Raw genomic sequence first — 18,714 nt, 5'->3', positions numbered from 1 at the left:
TACCTCGGGTTAAGTACTTAATTTGTTCTGGAGGTTCGTACTTAACCTGAAACTGTTCTTAACCTGAAGCACCACTTTAGCTAATGGGGCATCCTGCTGCCGCCGGAGCCCGATTTCTGTTCTCATCCTGAAGCAAAGTTCTTAACCTGAGGTAATATTTCTGGGTTAGCAGAGTCTGTAACCTGAAGCATATATACATTTTTATTAGTTTTAAACATGTTAATTATCATTCATACAACAAAACTTCTCATCTTATACAATAATTTTTGGACTTCTGTCAACACCTCTGATGATTTTCCGTCCTTATCACTTATTATGCATTTCTTAATTTCCTATTACCTTTAGTTATCTTTAACTAATAATACTCCCCATTATCTGTTTTGCAACATTTCAAATAATCCACCTTACAAAACGTCTTGCAAACCTGCTAGCATAATCTGTTCCTCACAATTACTTTTCAAATAGTCTGTAAATTTACTCCAGTCTTCTGAGAATCTCTGGTCCTGGAGGTTTCGAATCCTTCCTGTTAGTTTATCTAATTCTGCGTAGTCCATCATTTTCATCCTCCATTCTTCTTTCGTCAGTAATTCTTCTTGCTTCCAGTTTTGTGCCAATAATATTCTTGCTGCCGTCACTGCGTACAAAAATAACTTACAGTCCTTTTTGTTTATATCATCACCTACAATGCCAAGTAAAAATGCTTCTGCTTTCTTAATAAATGTATATTTCAACATTTTTTTCATCTCATTATATATCATTTCCCAGAGGTTTTTCACTTTTTTTACATTCCCACCACATGTGACAAAATGTTCCTTCTTTTTCTTTACATTCCCACAGTGGCGTAGCGTGGGTTGTCAGCACCCGGGGCAAGGCAAGTAATTTGCGCCCCCTAACCCGTGGATTTGCGCCCCCTAACCCTAACCCCCAGATGTTGCGCCCGGTGCGGCTGGCCCCCCCTGCACCCCCCACGCTACGCCGCTGCATTCCCAACATTTATTACTAACTTTGTACGTTTTAGCTAATTTCACAGGCGTAATGTACCATCTGTACATCTTTTTCATCACATTTTCTTTTAAGGTTAATATTGCATTTTTTACATACCTGGGTCCTGCCCTGCAACCCTGCAGTGTAGGACGGGTAAGGAGTGTTGATGGCGGTGAAGAAATAAATTGATATTGTTGGAGAGGGCGGGGGGGAGCCCTTCCTGTAGCCCCACTGACGCGTCCCTTCTCTCCGCAGCGTCTTGCGGCGGGGTGATCCGGAACGCCACAACCGGACGCATCGTCTCGCCGGGCTACCCTGCCAACTACAGCAACAACCTGACCTGCCATTGGCTGCTGGAGGCTCCGCAGGGACAGCGGCTGCACCTCCATTTTGAGAAGGTCTCCTTGGCCGAGGACGACGACAGGTTGGCAAGAGAGAGACCTCGAGTTTTGGGGGAGACGGGGTCATGGGGCAGTTGTTCTGAGGATGTCCGGGCTGATCTCACACTGAATCCCCGTTCCTGCCCCTGGGTGGGGTTATAGAATCATAAATTGTATGGTAGGAAGAGGCCCCCAAGGTCCCCAACGTGGGTCACACGCCCCCCCGCAGTGGGGCAATTTGATTTTTAAGGGGGGCAATTCGAGAATGACTTATTAACAGTGAATGGCCTTTTAGGCTTCCTCCACGTTATTTTTGAATAATAAGAATTATATGTCAGCGGGGGCATCGTTCTACCCAGACACTGAGGTCCAGCGCCAAGGGCCTTCTGGGGGTTCCCTCAATGCGAGAAGCCAAGTTACAGGGAACCAGGCAGAGGGCCTTCTTGGTAGTGGCACCCGCCCTGTGGAACACCCTCCCGTCAGATGTCAAAGAGAACAACAACTACCAGACTTTGAGAAGACATCTGAAGGCAGCCCTCTTTAGGGAAGCTTTTAATGTTTGATGCATTACTGTATTTTAATGTTTTGTTGAAAGCCGCCCAGAGTGGCTGGGGAAGCCCAGCCAGATGGGCGGGGTATAAATAATAAATTATTATTATATTATTATTATTTTAGAGATACTTAGGTGGGGCATGGCCCAAAAAAAAGGTTGGGAACCACTGATCTAGCCCAACCCCCTGCGAATTCAGGAACCACACCTAAAGAATCGCTGGCAGGGGGCCATCTGATCTCTGTTTAAAAACCTCAGGTGAAAAATAGAATTGCAGAGTGGGCAGGGAGGCCACAAAGAAGTGGATTTAGGGCAGCGTTGCGGCCGCAGTTGAGCAGAACGGAAGGCAGGGGGGACACACTGAATTTTGCCCTGACACAGGGCGCCGCTGAATTATGAAAGTCCAAAGTCCTCTCCTGCCCCAAGGGTCATCCAATTAAACTTTGCAATTCTGACCTTTCTCTTTTTTTAAGCGTGCTGGGATTAAGCCACTTCCTCTCCCTCCTCCCAGGCTAATAATCCGGAACGGGAACGACATTGAGGCTCCGCCCGTGTACGACTCGTACGAAGTGGAATACCTGCCCATCGAGGGTCTGGTCAGCACCGCAAGGGGCTTCTTCATCGAGCTGACCACCGACAGCAGTGGGATGGCCGCTGGGATGGCCCTGCGCTACGAGGGTGAGTTGGCAAAGGGCACACGGGGCAAAGCACTGGGCTTGTTCCTTTAGGACAGCTACTCCCAAACTTTTAGGGGGCCGCTGGGTTCCATAAACTCCCCCTCAGTGCCCCCCACCCTATTAAAAAATGCATTATTCAGAATAGTGGTTTGCATGACCCACTAAGGAAGATAATAGAGGAGTAAATTCAAAACAGTAGCAATTAATTGCACCATTATTTCAAATCCAATTAAAGCTATTTCGTTTAATTCATTCAACAAAGCGGATAACAGGAGCCTGTGATATCAGGCGGTGGTCCTTTGTACCTCCAGCGCCCCCCTGCTGCCCCCTTGTAAGTGGCCCTGTAAGGGAATCGCACTGCCCTCCAGGGGGCGCTACCACCCAATTTGGGAACCAGCGCTTTCGGCTGCCATACTTTTTAAGGGTGAGTGCCATGGGCACTGACATTTCCAGCCGGTCCCCTTTCCCCACCCACCCACCCACAAGAGGCAGAAAGAAAGAGGGGGCACCCAACCCCTTCGCTTTCCCAAAGGATTTGGGTAAAAGTCAGCCGTGATAGAATTAATCTTAGCCTAGAAATGGGCGTAGGGCTGAAAGGGGAAGTGTCCAGAAAAGCTGCTCTTTCCCACTTCCTCCTTCAGCTCTATATGCTTTTCTTTCTTTTCTTAATAAAAAAAATTATTAGTTTTTCAACATATCATTTTCAACAATATTTAAACATACTTTTACATCTTATACAATTTTTTGGACTTCCATCAACCACATCTGAAAATTTTCAACTCTATTTACTTAATTCACATTTCTTATTTTCACTATTACATTTAAATCTCAGAACTAATATCTCCTTTCTTTCTCTTCTTCGCAATATTTCATATATTTCTCCCTACAAAACGTCTTGTAGTCCTACTAGCGTAATTTGTTGATTACAGTTGCTCTTCAAATAATTTGTATATTTCTTCCAGTCTTCTGTAAATCTCTGGTCCCGCAGGTTTCGAATCCTTCCTGTCATTTTATCCAATTCTGCATAGTCCATTAATTTTGTCTGCCATTCTTCTTTCGTTGGTATTTCTTCTTGCTTCCATTTCTGAGCCAACAATACTCTTGATGGCTCTGTATGCTTTTCAGGGGAGGGGAAAGGAAACCCCTCTCAGCGTCTCGTGGCCAAGGGGGCAGTGAGGGGGAGGGGAGGCTTGGAGGATTTGTGGGTCCCTGCGGAAGACCTCAGGGGTGCCCATTTGGCTGTGGTCATCAAGCTAGTGAGTCCTGCCTTAAAGGTAAAGGTAAAGGGACCCCTGACCATTAGGTCCAGTCGTGGCCGACTCTGGGGTTGCGGCGCTCATCTCACTTTATTGGCCGAGGGAGCCGGCGTGCAGCTTCCGGGTCATGTGGCCAGCAGGACTAAGCCACTTCTGGCAAACCAGAGCAGCGCACGGAAACACTGTTTACCTTCCCACCGGAGCGGTACCTATTTATCTACTTGCATTTGACGTGCTTTCGAACTGCTAGGTTGGCAGGAGCAGGGACCGAGCAACGGGAGCTCACCCCGTCACGGGGATTCGAACTGCCGACCTTCTGATCGGCAAGCCCTAGGCTCTGTGGTTTAACCCACAGCGCCACCCGCGTCCCTGAGCCCTGCCTTAGGAGACCCCAAAACACTCTTGAGCGTGCCACCAGCTCTCTGACTGATGCCCTCCCTCCTGCTCTGCCCCTTGCCAGCCTTTGAACCCGGGCACTGCTATGAGCCGTTCGTCAAGTACGGGAACTTCACCACCAGCGACGCGACGTACGCCGTGGGCACCACCGTGGAGTTTGCCTGCGAGGCGGGATACACCCTGGAGCAAGGCTCCGTCATCATCGAGTGTGTGGACCCCACCAACCCCCAGTGGAACGAGACAGAGCCGGCCTGCCGAGGTGGGTGCCATGTTGGAAAGCTTTGTCCAGCTGCCGGGGGCCACATTGGCCAGCTTCTGGGGGCCACAGGCCAGTCGTGGTTAGACCCAGAAGATGGAGGATAAATAGCATGGAAACTAAATACAGTCGTATAAATAGATAAATAGCATGGAAACTAAATACCATACGAAAGTAAATACAGTCATACCTTGGAAGTCGAACGGAATCTGTTCCGGATGTCCGTTCGACTTCCAAAACGTTCAGAAACCAAAGCACAGCTTCTGAATCACAAGCCCCGTCGGACGTTCGGGTTCCAAAGAACGTTCGCAAACCGGAACAATCGCTTCCAGGTTTGCGCCATTTGGGAGCCAAAACGTCCGAGTACCAAGGCGTTCAGGATCCTTGCTCCACCCCCTTTTGCCTCAGGCCCCTCCCACCACAGACACACAGCCCTGGGGAGGTTGCTCAGAAGAGAATGCGGCCCCCAGCTTAGAAAGCTTTCCTACCCTTGCTTCAAAACGTGCAACGGAACAAAATGCGTTCGCAAATATTGATTTCGTTTCTGATCTTTATCGTTCTAAACTGATATTTGACCTTTATTGTATTGTTGAGGTCAAGGTCGGACAGCTTAGCGGCCGTTGCAATTAAGTGGTTTATCGATCAAAAGAACAGTAAAATACAACGACTGCCCCAAATTTCCGGGAGGTCGTTCTGTCCTACTCTGGCATACTGGAAACCTAAAAAGGGTTAGGAACAACCAGGAGCTTAAAGTCGGTTTGCCATACGTCCAAAATTTCCTGGATACATCCAGGATACTGAAGCCGGAAGCAGTGTCCGGGTGGAAATTGGCCAAAATGTCCAGGAAAAACCTGATGCATGGCAACCCATGTCAGCCGTGTTGTTTTTGCCAACTTTCCATAAAAGTAGCTCACAAACTTCTCTCTTCTTTGAAATTTTGCAAAGAAAAAAAGAAGCAAAAATTTCACTTTTTGAAATATGGCAGCCCTAGCTTAAAGGGAAATCCTAGTGGTTCATGTGCAAGCAGGGCTTGCTGTTGAGCACCGATTGCAAGTCCTGTTCTGATCAGTGGCACATGGAAGTACCCCAGCCTGCAAAGGCCGCAGTTAATAATAAAACATTATTTATACCCTGCCCTTCCTGGTTCAAAAACCGGGCTCAGGGCGGCTAACAACAAATTAAAACCACTTTAAAACACTTAATTATAAAAGCAGCATAAAATACAGTATAAAACCATGAATAACAATAAAAATCAAAAATCAATTAGATAATCCCCAGGGCTAGCTGGCTGAATTGGTTCTACTTGGGCCAGCGAGGAGGCCAGGGGAGAATTAGCTGTGGGGTCTCAGAGCGGGTAATCTTCATAAAAGGGAAGGGGGAGGGAAGGGAAATAAAAGAACAGGCTGAATTCAAATTAAAGGCCAGGAGGAATAGCTCTGTCTTACAGGCCCAACGGAAGGAGGTTAAATCCTGCAGGGCCCTGGTCTCATGGGACAGAGCATTCCACCAGGTCGGAGCCATCACTGAAAAGGCCCCGGCCCTGGCAGAGGGTAGTCTGACTTCCTTAGGGCCCGGGACCTCTAAGCTATGTTTGTTCATGGACCTTAAGGTCCTCTGCAGGGCAGACCAGGAGAGGCGGTCCAGAAGATACGAGGGCCCTAAGCCACAAAGTTGTGACATCCTTCATGGTTTGCCATCCCCAACACAGCCCCACTGATCTCTTCCCACACCTCTCCTGCAGCCGTGTGCAGCGGGGAGATCACGGACGCCGCCGGGGTGGTTTTGTCCCCCAACTGGCCGGAGCCCTATGGGAAGGGCCAGGACTGCATCTGGGGTCTCCACGTGGAAGAGGACAAGCGGATCATGCTGGACATCAAAGTGTGAGTTGTGTCCCTGTTTGGATCGTTATTTCACGGAATCCTAGAACTGTCGAGCTGGAAGGGAGCCCAGGGGAGCCAAAGTCCAACCTGCCTGAAAGGCAGGAATCGCACCAGCAGGAACTCAAAACGGCTTGCAAGGTTTTTTGTAAGCTGCACAGCTGCAGCCCCGTGAAAGAATATGTTGTCAGTTCAACTGTACAAGTTTCAGCCACGGGAACTGGCTTCAAATTGACACATAGCATTGTTCAGCTGTGGAACTCCCTGCCACAAGGCAACAGGGTGGCTTTAAAAGAGGATGGGACAGATTTGAGGAAGAGGAGGAGGCTTGCCCTAGCTACTTACACTAATGCAGAGCTGTAGCTACCGGGGGGGGGGGGGGGCTAGCCGAGTTTTTTGCTCAGGGTGAAGCCTCCAGAGGGGGCATCTTTGAGGCACACTGTTTGCCAAACTTGGTCTTTGACCCAGGTGAAATAAAGCCTAGTTTTGCCCCTGCCTAAAGGTTAAATTCTACCTTCACCATCCAAAGTAGTCTACCTTTGAGTACCAATTGTTGGAAACCCCAGGAGGGGAGGGGCCTCTTGTGCTGATGGGAACATCATCCTGTTCTCGTAGTAGCCAAACAGATACCCGTGGGAATCCGTCAAGCACAAGAGCATCTCTTCCCTCTCAGGGCTTCCAGCATCTGGCATTCTGAGGCAAAGACTAGCCATCCGGCTAGCAGCCCTTGATAACCCTCTCACCCCATATACACCCATTCAGTCACTTCAATCTGCGGAGCCGGCTCTAGCATCCGTTCCGCATTTGTAAGAACTCACTCTTTTAGCATGGCGGCACCTACAACTTTGGAACTCCCTGCCTCTTGAGGCACCTTTGCTGTACACTTTTCAGTGCTGGCTAAAAACTTTTCCGGTTAGGCAATCCTACCCAGAAATTTGCTGGTATACGTCTTGGTTAATTGTTGGTTTTTATTTTTTGGAATGTTTTGGTCATTGTTGAAGTTTTCCACAATCAAGCAGTATATAATTTTTATGTAAGTACAGTGGTACCTCGGGTTAAGTACTTAATTCATTCCGGAGGTCTGTGCTTAACCTGAAAATGTTCTTAACCTGAAGCACGACTTTAGCTAATGGGGCCTCCTGCTGCCACCGCGCCGCCGGAGCACGATTTCTGTTCTCACCCTGAAGCAAAGTTCTTAACCCGAGGTACTATTTCTGGGTTAGTGCAGTCTGTAACCTGAAGCGTATGTAACCTGAAGCATATGTAACCCAAGGTACCACTGTAAATAAATAAATAAGGCCCACTGGATCCCATTCCAGCAGATCTGGCGTTCTGATTGCGCCGTCAGTGAGCAGCTGTCACACTTTTCTTAATCGGCACCTCCCTCCGCTGCCCCCGCCATCTTTTAATTCCCGCATTGTAGAGGGTTGGACTAGATGACCTGTTGGGTCCCTTCCAAACCTACAATTGTTTCGATTTGTTTCAGGTTGCGCCTTGGCAAAGGAGACGCGCTGACTTTCTATGACGGGGACGACTTGACGGCCCGGATCCTGGGCCAATATTCTGGCCCCCACCAGCGGTTCAAGCTGTACACCTCCATGGCTGATGTCACCATCCAGTTTCAGTCAGATCCAGGGAGCAGCGTATTGGGCTATCAGCACGGCTTCATCATCCACTTTGCAGGTAAGTGCAGAAGCCCCTGAAATTTTGGAAGGCGCGGCCCTGGTGTGGGGGAAAAAAAAAATCAGGTTTCTGTTTCTCTCTGTGTGTTTCTCTCCTGGTTTCCTTCTTGGGGAATGGGGTATATTAAAGAGATGGAAATCAGGATTGCATCCAACTGGGTCCTACTCAGAGTAGACCCACTGAAATCAATGGACCTGAGTTTCCCAGGTTTGTTCATTCCAGTTGGTCTGTTCTGGATATAACCTCAGAAATTGAGAAAATACAATTTCCTTCGGCTTGTGTGTGCCGCTCAATTTAAGAAACTCACATTTATTAACAAGGCAGCCAAATGCAGAATCATATAAGCATGAAATGTGCACCAGAATCATGCAGAAGGATAAAAACTTGGCATATACCAAGGTGCACATTACAAAACACAAAAGCTTAAGTCATGAGGGAGGCTGCAAGACCTTGTCTAAGTTGAAGAGTCTTCCCAGGAAATTTAGCTATATCAAACGGACCTTAGCTGTGGTTCCTGCATTGCAGGGGGTTGGACTAGATGACTCTCAGTGTCCCCCTCCAACTCTCAATTCTGTGATTCTAAAGGGAGGAGTCCCATCAGTTGCTCCACCCACTTTTACACCTGGCCACGCCTACCATGTGTTCGCCCCGCCCACCTTTCCCCGGAAGGCGGACCATTAGGCAAGGTGGGCAAAGTTCTTCCTCCTTGCCAACCCCATGAGATAGGCCTTTGGTCTCACAGAATCATAGATTTTTAGAGTTGGAAGGGACCGTCAAAGGTCATCTAGCCCAACCCCTCTTGTAATGCAGGAATCACAGCTAAAAAATCCCTGGCAGATGTCCATCTAACCTCTGCTTAAAAACCTCCACAACCTCCCGAGGGAGTTTGGCCCAATGTCAAATACAGGGGTCAGCAACCTTTTTCAGCTGTGGGCTGGTCCACCGTCCCTCAGACCATGTGGGGGGCCGGACTATATTTTGGAAAAAAAAATATGAACGAATTCCTGTGTCCCACAAATAACCCAGAGATGCATGTTAAATAAAAGGACACATTCTACTCATGTAAAAACACCAGGCAGGCCCCACAAACAACCCAGAGATGCATTTTAAATAAAAGGACACATTCTACTCATGTAAAAACACGCTGATTCCCGGTCCGTCTGCAGGCCGGATTGAGAAGGCGATTGGGCCGGATCGAGCCCACGGGCCTTAGGTTGCCTACCCCGGTCAAATAGCGCCTACTGTCAGAAAGTTCTTCCTAATATGTTTTTAATAGATATGTTTTTAATAGATAGATACATAGATGATAGTCTTAATGTTATTGCTATCTATTTGTTTCTTAATGATATAAATAAATATAAAATGATATTAATAATATTAAATCTGAATGTGCTGAGGTGCATGTAGTTCACCTGGTTAGAGGATGGCACTGATAATGCCCAGGTTGCAGGTTCGATCCCCGTAAGGGACAGCTGCGTATTCCTGCATTGCATGGGGTTGGACTATAGATGATCCACAGGGTCCAGTAATAATAATAATAATAATAATAATAATAATAATAATAATAATTTGTTTAATTTATTTCTACACCCCCCCATCGGGCTGGGCCTCCCCAGCCACTCTGGGCAGCTTCCAACAAAGATGAAAAATACATTAAAACATCAGTCATTAAAAACTTCCCTAAACAGGGCTGCCATCAGATGTCTTCTAAACGTCAGATAGTATAGCATACAATCTTCTGTAAGCAAGACACCTCTGGCTAAAAGATTATCAAATGCAATTAAATTAGCGGGTGCAGAAAGTACCTACAGTGGTGCCTCGCAAGACGAAATTAATTCGTTCTGCGAGTTTTTTCGTCTTGCAAATTTTTCGTCTTGCGAAGCACCTCTTCAAGCAATGCACCCTGGGTATTAACGGTTTTAAGAAAAAGGAAACAAACTTGCAAGACGTTTTCGTCTTGCGAAGCAAGCCCATAGGGAAATTCGTCTTGCGAAGCAACTCAAAAAACGAAAAACTCTTTCGTCTTGCGAGTTTTTCGCCTTGCGAGGCATTCGTCTTGTGAGGTACCACTGTACCTCGCATTTTCCTTAAATAATCTCAAAACCAAAATTATGCACCTCGGATCAAAAACTAAATAAAAAAACATGTTGAAAGTGTATACATTTACAATCTGTAAGTATCGTATCTAAATTTCCACTTTTGTTAAGGAAATATTTTACGGTCAACAGGGACACAAACAATTGCTGCAAATACATACATACATCTTCTATGAGGATGCCATTGCACTTGTTGCTGGTCTGAGAGGGCTGGAGAGTGCCTGGCCTCGCCCCCTCCCTCTGCCCACCTCTCCGGGGTCTTCCCCTAACCTCTGCTCCCGGCCTCTTTCCCTGCAGAGGTTCCCCGGAACGACACCTGCCCTGAGCTCCCCGAGATCCCCAACGGCTGGAAGACCATGTCCCACCCGGAGCTGGTCCACGGCACCGTGGTCACGTACCACTGCTACCCCGGCTACGAGCTGGTGGGCACCGAACTCCTGATGTGCCACTGGGACCTGATGTGGAGCGGGGACCTGCCCTCCTGCCAGCAAGGTGAGCTAGGGGGGTGCGGAGGAGGCGGGCAGCCAGATCCTGCAACTGCGGAATTTAGAGGGCTGACCTAAGACCCCGGACCCCAGGGTTCAAACCCCTGCTCAGCCACAAAGCTTGCTGCTGTGGGATGTGACCCATGAGAGCAGTCAAGTACAACATTCCTTGTTTTCCTAGAGAAGACATGCGAGGGGATGCTTGGTCCAGCCAGTTGAAACTTCCTGTTCCTCCTGGCTGGAGCATCCTTCCTTTTGCATGGGATAGAAAGTGGGCGTGACCTTACCTGTCCAGGTAACTAAAGGACGAGCCAGGCAGTGCACTCTCTCTCTCTCTCTTTTTCACTTTGTTGGACCAGCTTTTCAGCCAGAAATGCTTTGCTCTGCTTTCAGCTAGCAGAGGCACTGGGATTATTCCCCATATGGGATAGATCCACATGTACATATTTGAAACTAAGTCTGCCTTCAGGGATCCAACTGTAAACTGATGTAAGTAAACTTCTTTTACTTTACTTCTTTATTGACTTTAAATAAGATTGTGGCCGACAAAGGTCCGCATAGTTAAAGCTATGGTTTTCCCAGTAGTGATGTATGGAAGTGAGAGCTGGACCATAAAGAAGGCTGATCGCCAAAGAATGGATGCTTTTGAATTCTGGTACTGGAGGAGACTCTTGAGAGTCCCATGGACTGCAAGAAGATCAAACCTATCCATTCTGAAGGAAATCAGCCCTGAGTGCTCACTGGAAGGACAGATCCTGAAGCTGAGGCTCCAGTACTTTGGCCACCTCATGAGAAGAGAAGACTCCCTGGAAAAGACCCTGATGTTGGGAAAGATGGAGGGCAGAAGGAGAAGGGGATGACAGAGGACGAGATGGTGGGACAGTGTTCTTGAAGCTACCAGCATGAGTTTGACCAAACTGCAGGAGGCAGTGGAAGACAGGAGTGCCTGGCGTGCTCTGGTCCAGGGGGTCACAAAGACTAAATGACTAAACAACAACAACAAATATTGTGGCATCTTTATTCTTTTTAAGAGGGATTCAGGGGAACTTATCAGGAACATACAATTCAATCTGAGACAGACTGAATTGTATAATAGTGAGAGGCTAACACGAGCCTGCAACCAGCTATCTGCTGTGCTGTGTAAAGGGGAATGTAAACTCTGCCAAGTAAAGGAACTTGCTAGCGCAAGTTAGGAAGGATATTAATAAACAATATAGCCTCTCCTGCCTCCCTGAACATTGCCACAGCTGGGTGGTGTCGGCAGAGGCGCTGTCTCTCTCAGCCTAACCCTTCCCTTGTGAGGGGGAGAGGGGGCCACTTCTGGAAGACTGGATTACCGCAATGCGCTCTATGTGGGGCTTCCCCTCCTCCTGATGTGGATGCTGCAGCACGATTGCTGATAGGAGGAAGGCCTTGTCAGCACACCACAGCTCTGCTCAGAGATCTGTACTGTCTGCCGATTTGCTGCCAGGCCAGGTTCAAGGTCTTACTATGAGGATAGAAAGCCTTTAACAACTTGGGACTAGCCTTACCCACTCAACATGCCTCAATTGGTGGAACTGGCTCTGTTCCAGGTGCCACATAATCCCTGTTCCAAATTTGCAAGAACTCAATGTTTTAGTGTGGCGGCACCTACAACTTTAAAACTCCCTGCCTATTCATATCAGGCATGCACTTTCACTGTCCTCTTTTCAGCAACTGCTAAAAACGTTCTTGTTTTCAGGTCTGAAGAAAACTGATGCAAGTTTTAACGTGTTTTTAGTCTATTGATATTCTAACTTTTGGAAACACTACAATTGCTGTTGGTAATTTTTCTTACTGATAGTTTTATTGTTTTGTAAAGCACTTTGAGGTTTTGGGGTTTTTTCTGCAATCAAGTGGGGTATAGATGAAGTGAAATGAAATGAAAATATGTATCTCTATTGGCCTCATCTGTCAGGGAGTGGAAAGATCCTGCTGTCTGGGCAACAGGGGAACGTATTTTCAAGATCAGGTCAGTTGTAGCTTTACCTAAGCAGGAGGATCCCAGTTACATCCTTCCACTCTCCTTGGAAGGAATGCTCTTTCCCATCTAGTGTCCAACACGACAGCTTTAATTTCTCAAATCGCTCTTCATAATTATTCTCCGGACGAGCACACAAGACTTCTTAAGTGTCCAAACTGGAATTTGCAATTGGCTGAGGCAAGAGCTCCCCCTGCTGGCGTTTGTGATGCTGCTGCTGCTTCCTGCCTCGTACAGAGTCAGATTGTGGCTCCATCAAGCCCAGTAGTGTCCGCACGGACTGGCAGCAACAGCTCTCCAAGAGGGTTTTGGGCAGGGAGCCTTTCCCCCGAGCCCTACCTTGAGATGCTGCTGTCGGAGATCAAACCTGGGAACTTCTGGCCTCCCAAAACACTGCCAAGATTCCAATCCTCGTGGTTCAAAGGCTGATTTAAACAGAAGCACTGGAAATTCTCTTGTATCAGCTGGGTCCTTCAAGCTCAGCAGTGCTGATACTGACCAGCAGCAGCTCTCCACTGAGCTACCCTGCCCCTTCGCCACCCACCACGCTGCCCCATTCTCTTCCTCTCCAGTGACCACCTGCCGGGACCCAGGAGATGTGGACCACAGCCGGCGCATGGTTTCTGAGAACAAGTTTCCCGTGGGCTCCACCGTCCAGTTCATCTGTGACAAGGGATACGCCCTGGCGGGCAGCGGCGAGATCACCTGCCACGACCGGCAGGCTGGGGGTCCGAAGTGGAGCGACCGTCTTCCCAAGTGCATTCGTAAGCTGCGCAGGGTCTCTGTGGCTTCCCCAGTCTGCTTCCCCTACCGTGCAAAAAATTAGAGCCGCCGAAATTCACAGGCATCACTCACTTAAGGTCCATTAATTTCACCACATGGGGTGAAAGATTCCTGCATTGCAGGAGGCTGGACTAGAGGACCTTCACGGCCCCTTCCAACTCTTCTATGATTCTAAGTGCAAACTGTGGAACTCCCTGCCACAGGAGACAGCAATAGCCACCAATGAGATGGGTTTAAGTGAGGATTGGACAAATTCGTGGAGGGAGCGAGGGCTATTGATGGCTACTAGTCAGGATGTCTCTGCTTCTGAATCCCCATTTCTGGAAACCACAGGAGGGGAGAGTTGCTCTTGCGTTCGAATCCTGCTTGTGGGTTTACCAGAAGAGACATCTGGTTGGGTCCTTTGAGACCAGGATGCTGGACTAAATGGACCCTCTTTTGCCTGATCCAATAGGATCTTCTTATGTTCATAGGCTCTTAAAAGACCCTGGAGGTACACTCCATTGTCTCTCGGGACAGACAGCTGCCAAGAACAGCCATCTCCATTAATTTCTCTCTCTCTCTAAAATTTTATTCATTTAAAAAAAAATATGTAAACATACAACAACAAAAAATACAAAATACAAATTTCAAGATTACTCTGAATCTCCTGACTTCTCCCCATCCCTTCCATGGGTCCTAATGATAATCTTTACAGCGGCATATCAATACTATCTAAGTTTTATCCTTCCAAATTATCCACACTTTCCATTAGTTTACAAGTGTGGTTAAAACAGCCTGCTAATGTTCTAGCCTGCCTACAACGTTCTCGTAAAGAGATTGTAAACTTTCCCCCTTCTTTTTTGAAGTTCTTGTTGTCCTTTTGATTCCTGAGCTTCCCAGTTAATTTTGCCATTTCGGCACAGTCCGTCAACTTGGTTTGCCATTATTCCTTCCATCTCTGGGCTAGCAGCAGACCACCTCCCTTAATTTCAATGGCTTAGGCAAAATGAGTCATGGCTTCTCCCAAAGAATCCTGGGAACTAAAGGTGCTGAGAGTTGTTACCCCTATTCTCCTCCCCGAGTGACTAAACAACCAATCCCTGTTCACAAGGAACTCTGGGAACTGTAGTTCTGCGAGAGGAATAGGGGCCTCCTAACAACTCTCAGCACCCTGAAAAAACTACCATTCCCAGGATGCTCTGGGGGAAGAAGCCATAGTTATTTAAAGAGGCATCACAGTGCTCTAAAGACACGGTGCGGATGTGGCCCAAGGGCTCGTTAAGATTTGGGACCAGCTGTTGTTAACGAAACTTTCCTCTGCCGTGCAGAAGATATCACTGGGTTCATTTTAATCTAGTTGCAAAGACAGGCTCACCCACAATGCAGCCTCGAGTATCTAGCGCCGGATATAATTTTGTGAATAATTTTGCGTCAACGCTGCACCTGGGGTATGTGTTATCTCCCTCCGCTGTGCCATTTCCGCTTTCCTTTTCTCTCTCTCTCCTGCGTAATGAAAGGAAGGAAGAGAATAGACCGGCGTGCTAATTTATGCAAATAATAATATGCAAATTTCTGACATTTTAATCTGGCTTCTAGGGGGATAGGCGCCTTGCAACCAGCTTTGAAGATTCGTTTTCTTCCCCAATTCAAAACATCTAGAGCTCAGTACAGAGTCCTAAGTCCCCACACCAAAAGCCAGTGGTAGTTCAGTTCTTCAGCTGCAATTCCTGCATTGTAGCGGGTTGGACTAGATGACCCTTTGGCTCCCTTCCAATGCTACAGTTATGTGGTGTAATAGTTTCACGTCACACTAGGACCTGGGAGACCATCATCATCATTTTTAATTTGTATACCGTCTTTCTATCTTACAATCCTCAAGGCGGTTTACAAGCTGAAGAAACAAAAAATGTGCACCTTATAACAATCTAATGCAATACAAAAACGTGATAATAAAACATAACTTTAAAAAAGGCAACCTACATCAAAAAGTAACGTTCAACAATAATTATAATATTATTAAATAATAATAACATATAAAAGTTAAACAGAAATCCACTCAACAGTTACAATAAATAATTTCTAAACTATAATCAGTAAAACAATGGCAAGCCACAGTACATAAAATAATACAATACAATTTGAGAAGCAGAGACTACAAGGTGAGGCAAGGCAGGTGGAAGGAGCATAGCTGTCAACCGTCCCGTATTCGGCGGGGAAGTCCCTTATCCCAGCGCTGTGTCCCGCTGCTGTCCCTTATTGATGATGTCCCTTAAATTTCCCGGGTTTCAAAGGAAGCAGCTCCTCTCCCTCCCTCCCTGCCAGCCAGGGAGGAGGGAGGCTCCAACTGTGTTGCTTGGCTGCGTTGCTCACCCAGTAAGGAGTCTAAGAACGACTGGGGGGTGGAGCTTGCATGCCTTGTGCCAATCAAATCGGCTGCGTTGCCTGGGGACTCGCCTTTGCTCACCGCTTCCCAGCGGAGAGGTGACAGTGGTTTTCCTTGCTGCATCCCCTTTGCCGGGTTGCTGCGCTATGGGAACCACCACTTGAGGCTTCGTTTGGCTTCTGGCTGGGCTTTCTGCCTTTGGCTCGGAGGGGCTCAGAAGTTGAACATACCTGTGCTCTGAAAATCCCTTATTTTGGCTGCTGATCCCTTATTTTCGAGGCTGCTGGTCCCTTATTTTCAAATCTGTAAGTTGACAGCTATGGGAAGGAGGCCTTGCCTGATGGAGTCTCTCCCCTCACCAGGGTTTGAATCCCTGCTCAGCCACACAAAAGCTCATCTGTCAGCTTGGCCTACCTTGCAAGGCTGCTGGGAAGATAAAATCAGGAAGGCCAGGAGAGGGAAGGGAAAGGAAAGAGCTGCTTTGAGCTCTTCTGGCGTGGAGGCGAGATATAAACGGTAAGAAATAAACAGGAGTTTTGCACTTTTCAGCGGAGGTCTACGAGCCCTGCCACAACCCAGGCAGCCCCGACCATGGGACACAGAACCCCGAGAAAAGGCTCTACCAGGCCGGGGCGAGCCTGCGCTTCTCCTGCGCCAAGGGTTATGTGCTCCTGGGCGACGCCACCCTCCGCTGCGTGCCCGGCCACCCTTCCCAATGGAGCGGCTCCCCTCCACTCTGCAAAGCGGGTGAGTCCCTCTGGGTGGCACAGCTGAGCGGGGGGGGGGTCGCTGGGGCTGCCCTCCCCTGCAGTAGTCCAGCAGTCAGTTCTGGCACCCTAACTCTGCCCTTTACCCTCTCCCTCTCTCCGCCTTCCTTCTGCAGCCTCCTACGATGAGTTTTATACCAATCGCAACCTGGACGGTGAGTCGCCTTCTTTTTGCAAAGGGAAAGGAGGGAGACTGTTGCACCCCAGAGCGAGGCCAGTATTCTTAGCGACCCACAGACCTCTTTGCTGGCCCCCTGCGCCCCTTCCCCTACACCCAGGTCCTACGTAGCTCCTTTGCCAGCAGAGGATGGCCCCTTTGAGCAAAACCCACCAAGAGGCAGTGGAGTGTCAAAGGAGGACATGGGGGAGTAAAGGTAAAGGTAAAGGGACCCCTGACCATTAGGTCCAGTCGTGGCCGACTCTGGGGTTGCAGCGCTCATCTCGCTTTACTGGCCAAGGGAGCTGGCGTACGGTTTCCGGGTCATGTGGCCAGCATGACTAAGCCACTTCTGGTGAACCAGAGCAGTGCACGGAAACGCCGTTTATCTTCCCGCCGGAGCGGTACCTATTTATCTACTTGCACTTTGACGTGCTTTCGAACTGCTAGGTTGGCAGGAGCAGGGACCGAGCAACGGGAGCTCACCCCGTTGCGGGGATTCAAACTGCCTACCTTCTGATCGGCAAGCCCTAGGCTCTGTGGTTTAACCCACAGCGAGCTTTAAATCCCCCAACTCTTCCGTGAAGTTCACTGGGGTTGACCCTGGGCCAGTCACTGTCTCAGCCTAACCTGCTGCGGTATGAACACAGAAGAAAAATGCAAAGAAAGAAATGAATTAATCAATCCGATATTCACCCCATGGCAGCTCCCACCTAACTGGCTTCTTGCTGCCTGCCAGTCTCTGGGGCTGACAGCTTCCCAATTCTCCTCTGCAGTCTCAGTGTTACCTCTTGTAGAACTAAGCCAGGAACAGGAGGAAGGTGGGGACAAAACTAGGACCAGGTGCGCAGCCTGGGAGTCATTTTGGGCTCACAACTGTCCATGGAGGCGCAGGTTAATTCTGTGTCCAGGGCAGCTGTTTACCAGCTCCATCTGGTACGTAGGATGAGACTCTCCCTGCCCGCAGACTGTCTTGCCAGAGTGGTGCATGCTCTAGTTATCTCCTGCTTGGACTACTGCAATGCGCTCTATGTGGGGCTACCTTTGAAGGTGACCTGGAAACTGCAACTAATCCAGAATGCGGCAGCTACACTGGTGACTGGGAGTGGCAGCCGAGACCACATAACACCGGTCCTGAAAGATCTTCATTGGCTCCCAGTACGTTTCCAAGCACAATTCAAAGTGTTGGTGCTGACCTTTAAAGCCCTAAACGGCCTCGGTCCTGTATACCTGAAACAGCATCTCCACCCCCATCATCCAGCCCAGACACTGAGGTCCAGTGCCCAGGGCCTTCTGGCGGTTCCCTCACTGCGAGAAGTGAGGTTACAGGGAACCAGGCAGTGGGCCTTCTCGGTGGTGGCGCCCGCCCTGTGGAACGCCCTCCCAGCAGATGTCAAGGCAGTAAACAACTATTTCACTTTTAAAAGACACCTGAAGGTGGCCCTGTTTAGGGAAGTTTTTAATGTCTGACGCTGTATTGTTTTTGATATTTGGTTGGAAGCCGCCCTGAGTGGCTGGGGAGACCCAGTCAGATGGGTGGGGTATAAATAAATTATTATTATTATTATTATTATTATTATTATTATTATTACCTCTGGTTCAGCCTACCATTGGGTTCTTTGCCTTACCTGTCCCAACAGGGCCCTACCTACCAACGCTCCCTTCCCCCTCTGGGAACAGAGTCTCGGCTGGCCCCCATTCCCTCTCACTGACTGCCTCCCTCTCTTTCCCTCCCCAGCCGTGGCCAAAGTGGCCCCCGCTGCAGACCCCCTGCAGGGCAGCAACGTGGCTTTTGCCATCTTCCTGCCGGTGGCCGCTGTGGGACTCCTCCTCGGCGCTGTCTACCTGTACATCTCCAGGTGAGCTCTCCTGGCTGTGTGGACACACTGCATCACAGGGGAGGGCTGCTTCCTGGTTCTGAAAGAGTGTCTCCACCCCCATCGTTCTACCTGGACACTGAGGTCCAGCGCCGAGGGCCTTCTGGCTGTTCCCTCACTGCA

General features: G+C 48.7%; 1 protein-coding gene across 3 annotated transcripts in view; it reads left to right on the top strand.

The window, feature by feature from the left end:
* The window catches only part of SEZ6 (seizure related 6 homolog), a 164,213-nt gene that overhangs the window by 88,112 nt on the left and 57,387 nt on the right, over positions 1 to 18,714 (top strand). For all 3 annotated transcript variants that reach the window (XM_080982854.1, XM_080982855.1, XM_080982853.1), the window contains exons 6-15: positions 1,240 to 1,408; positions 2,426 to 2,592; positions 4,308 to 4,502; positions 6,241 to 6,379; positions 7,863 to 8,059; positions 10,453 to 10,647; positions 13,215 to 13,406; positions 16,340 to 16,537; positions 16,674 to 16,712; positions 18,453 to 18,573. In XM_080982854.1, coding sequence (XP_080838980.1) covers positions 1,240 to 1,408; positions 2,426 to 2,592; positions 4,308 to 4,502; positions 6,241 to 6,379; positions 7,863 to 8,059; positions 10,453 to 10,647; positions 13,215 to 13,406; positions 16,340 to 16,537; positions 16,674 to 16,712; positions 18,453 to 18,573 — 1,612 coding nt within the window. The remainder of the gene's footprint in view (positions 1 to 1,239; positions 1,409 to 2,425; positions 2,593 to 4,307; positions 4,503 to 6,240; positions 6,380 to 7,862; positions 8,060 to 10,452; positions 10,648 to 13,214; positions 13,407 to 16,339; positions 16,538 to 16,673; positions 16,713 to 18,452; positions 18,574 to 18,714) is intronic.

The sequence above is a fragment of the Podarcis pityusensis genome, assembly GCF_964106645.2.
Source record: "Podarcis pityusensis genome assembly, chromosome: 15".
In the NCBI taxonomy this organism is placed as follows: Eukaryota; Metazoa; Chordata; class Lepidosauria; order Squamata; family Lacertidae; genus Podarcis; species Podarcis pityusensis.
The sequence above is the reverse complement of the archived record's forward strand: the minus strand, read 5'-3'. Positions and strand labels throughout refer to the sequence as shown.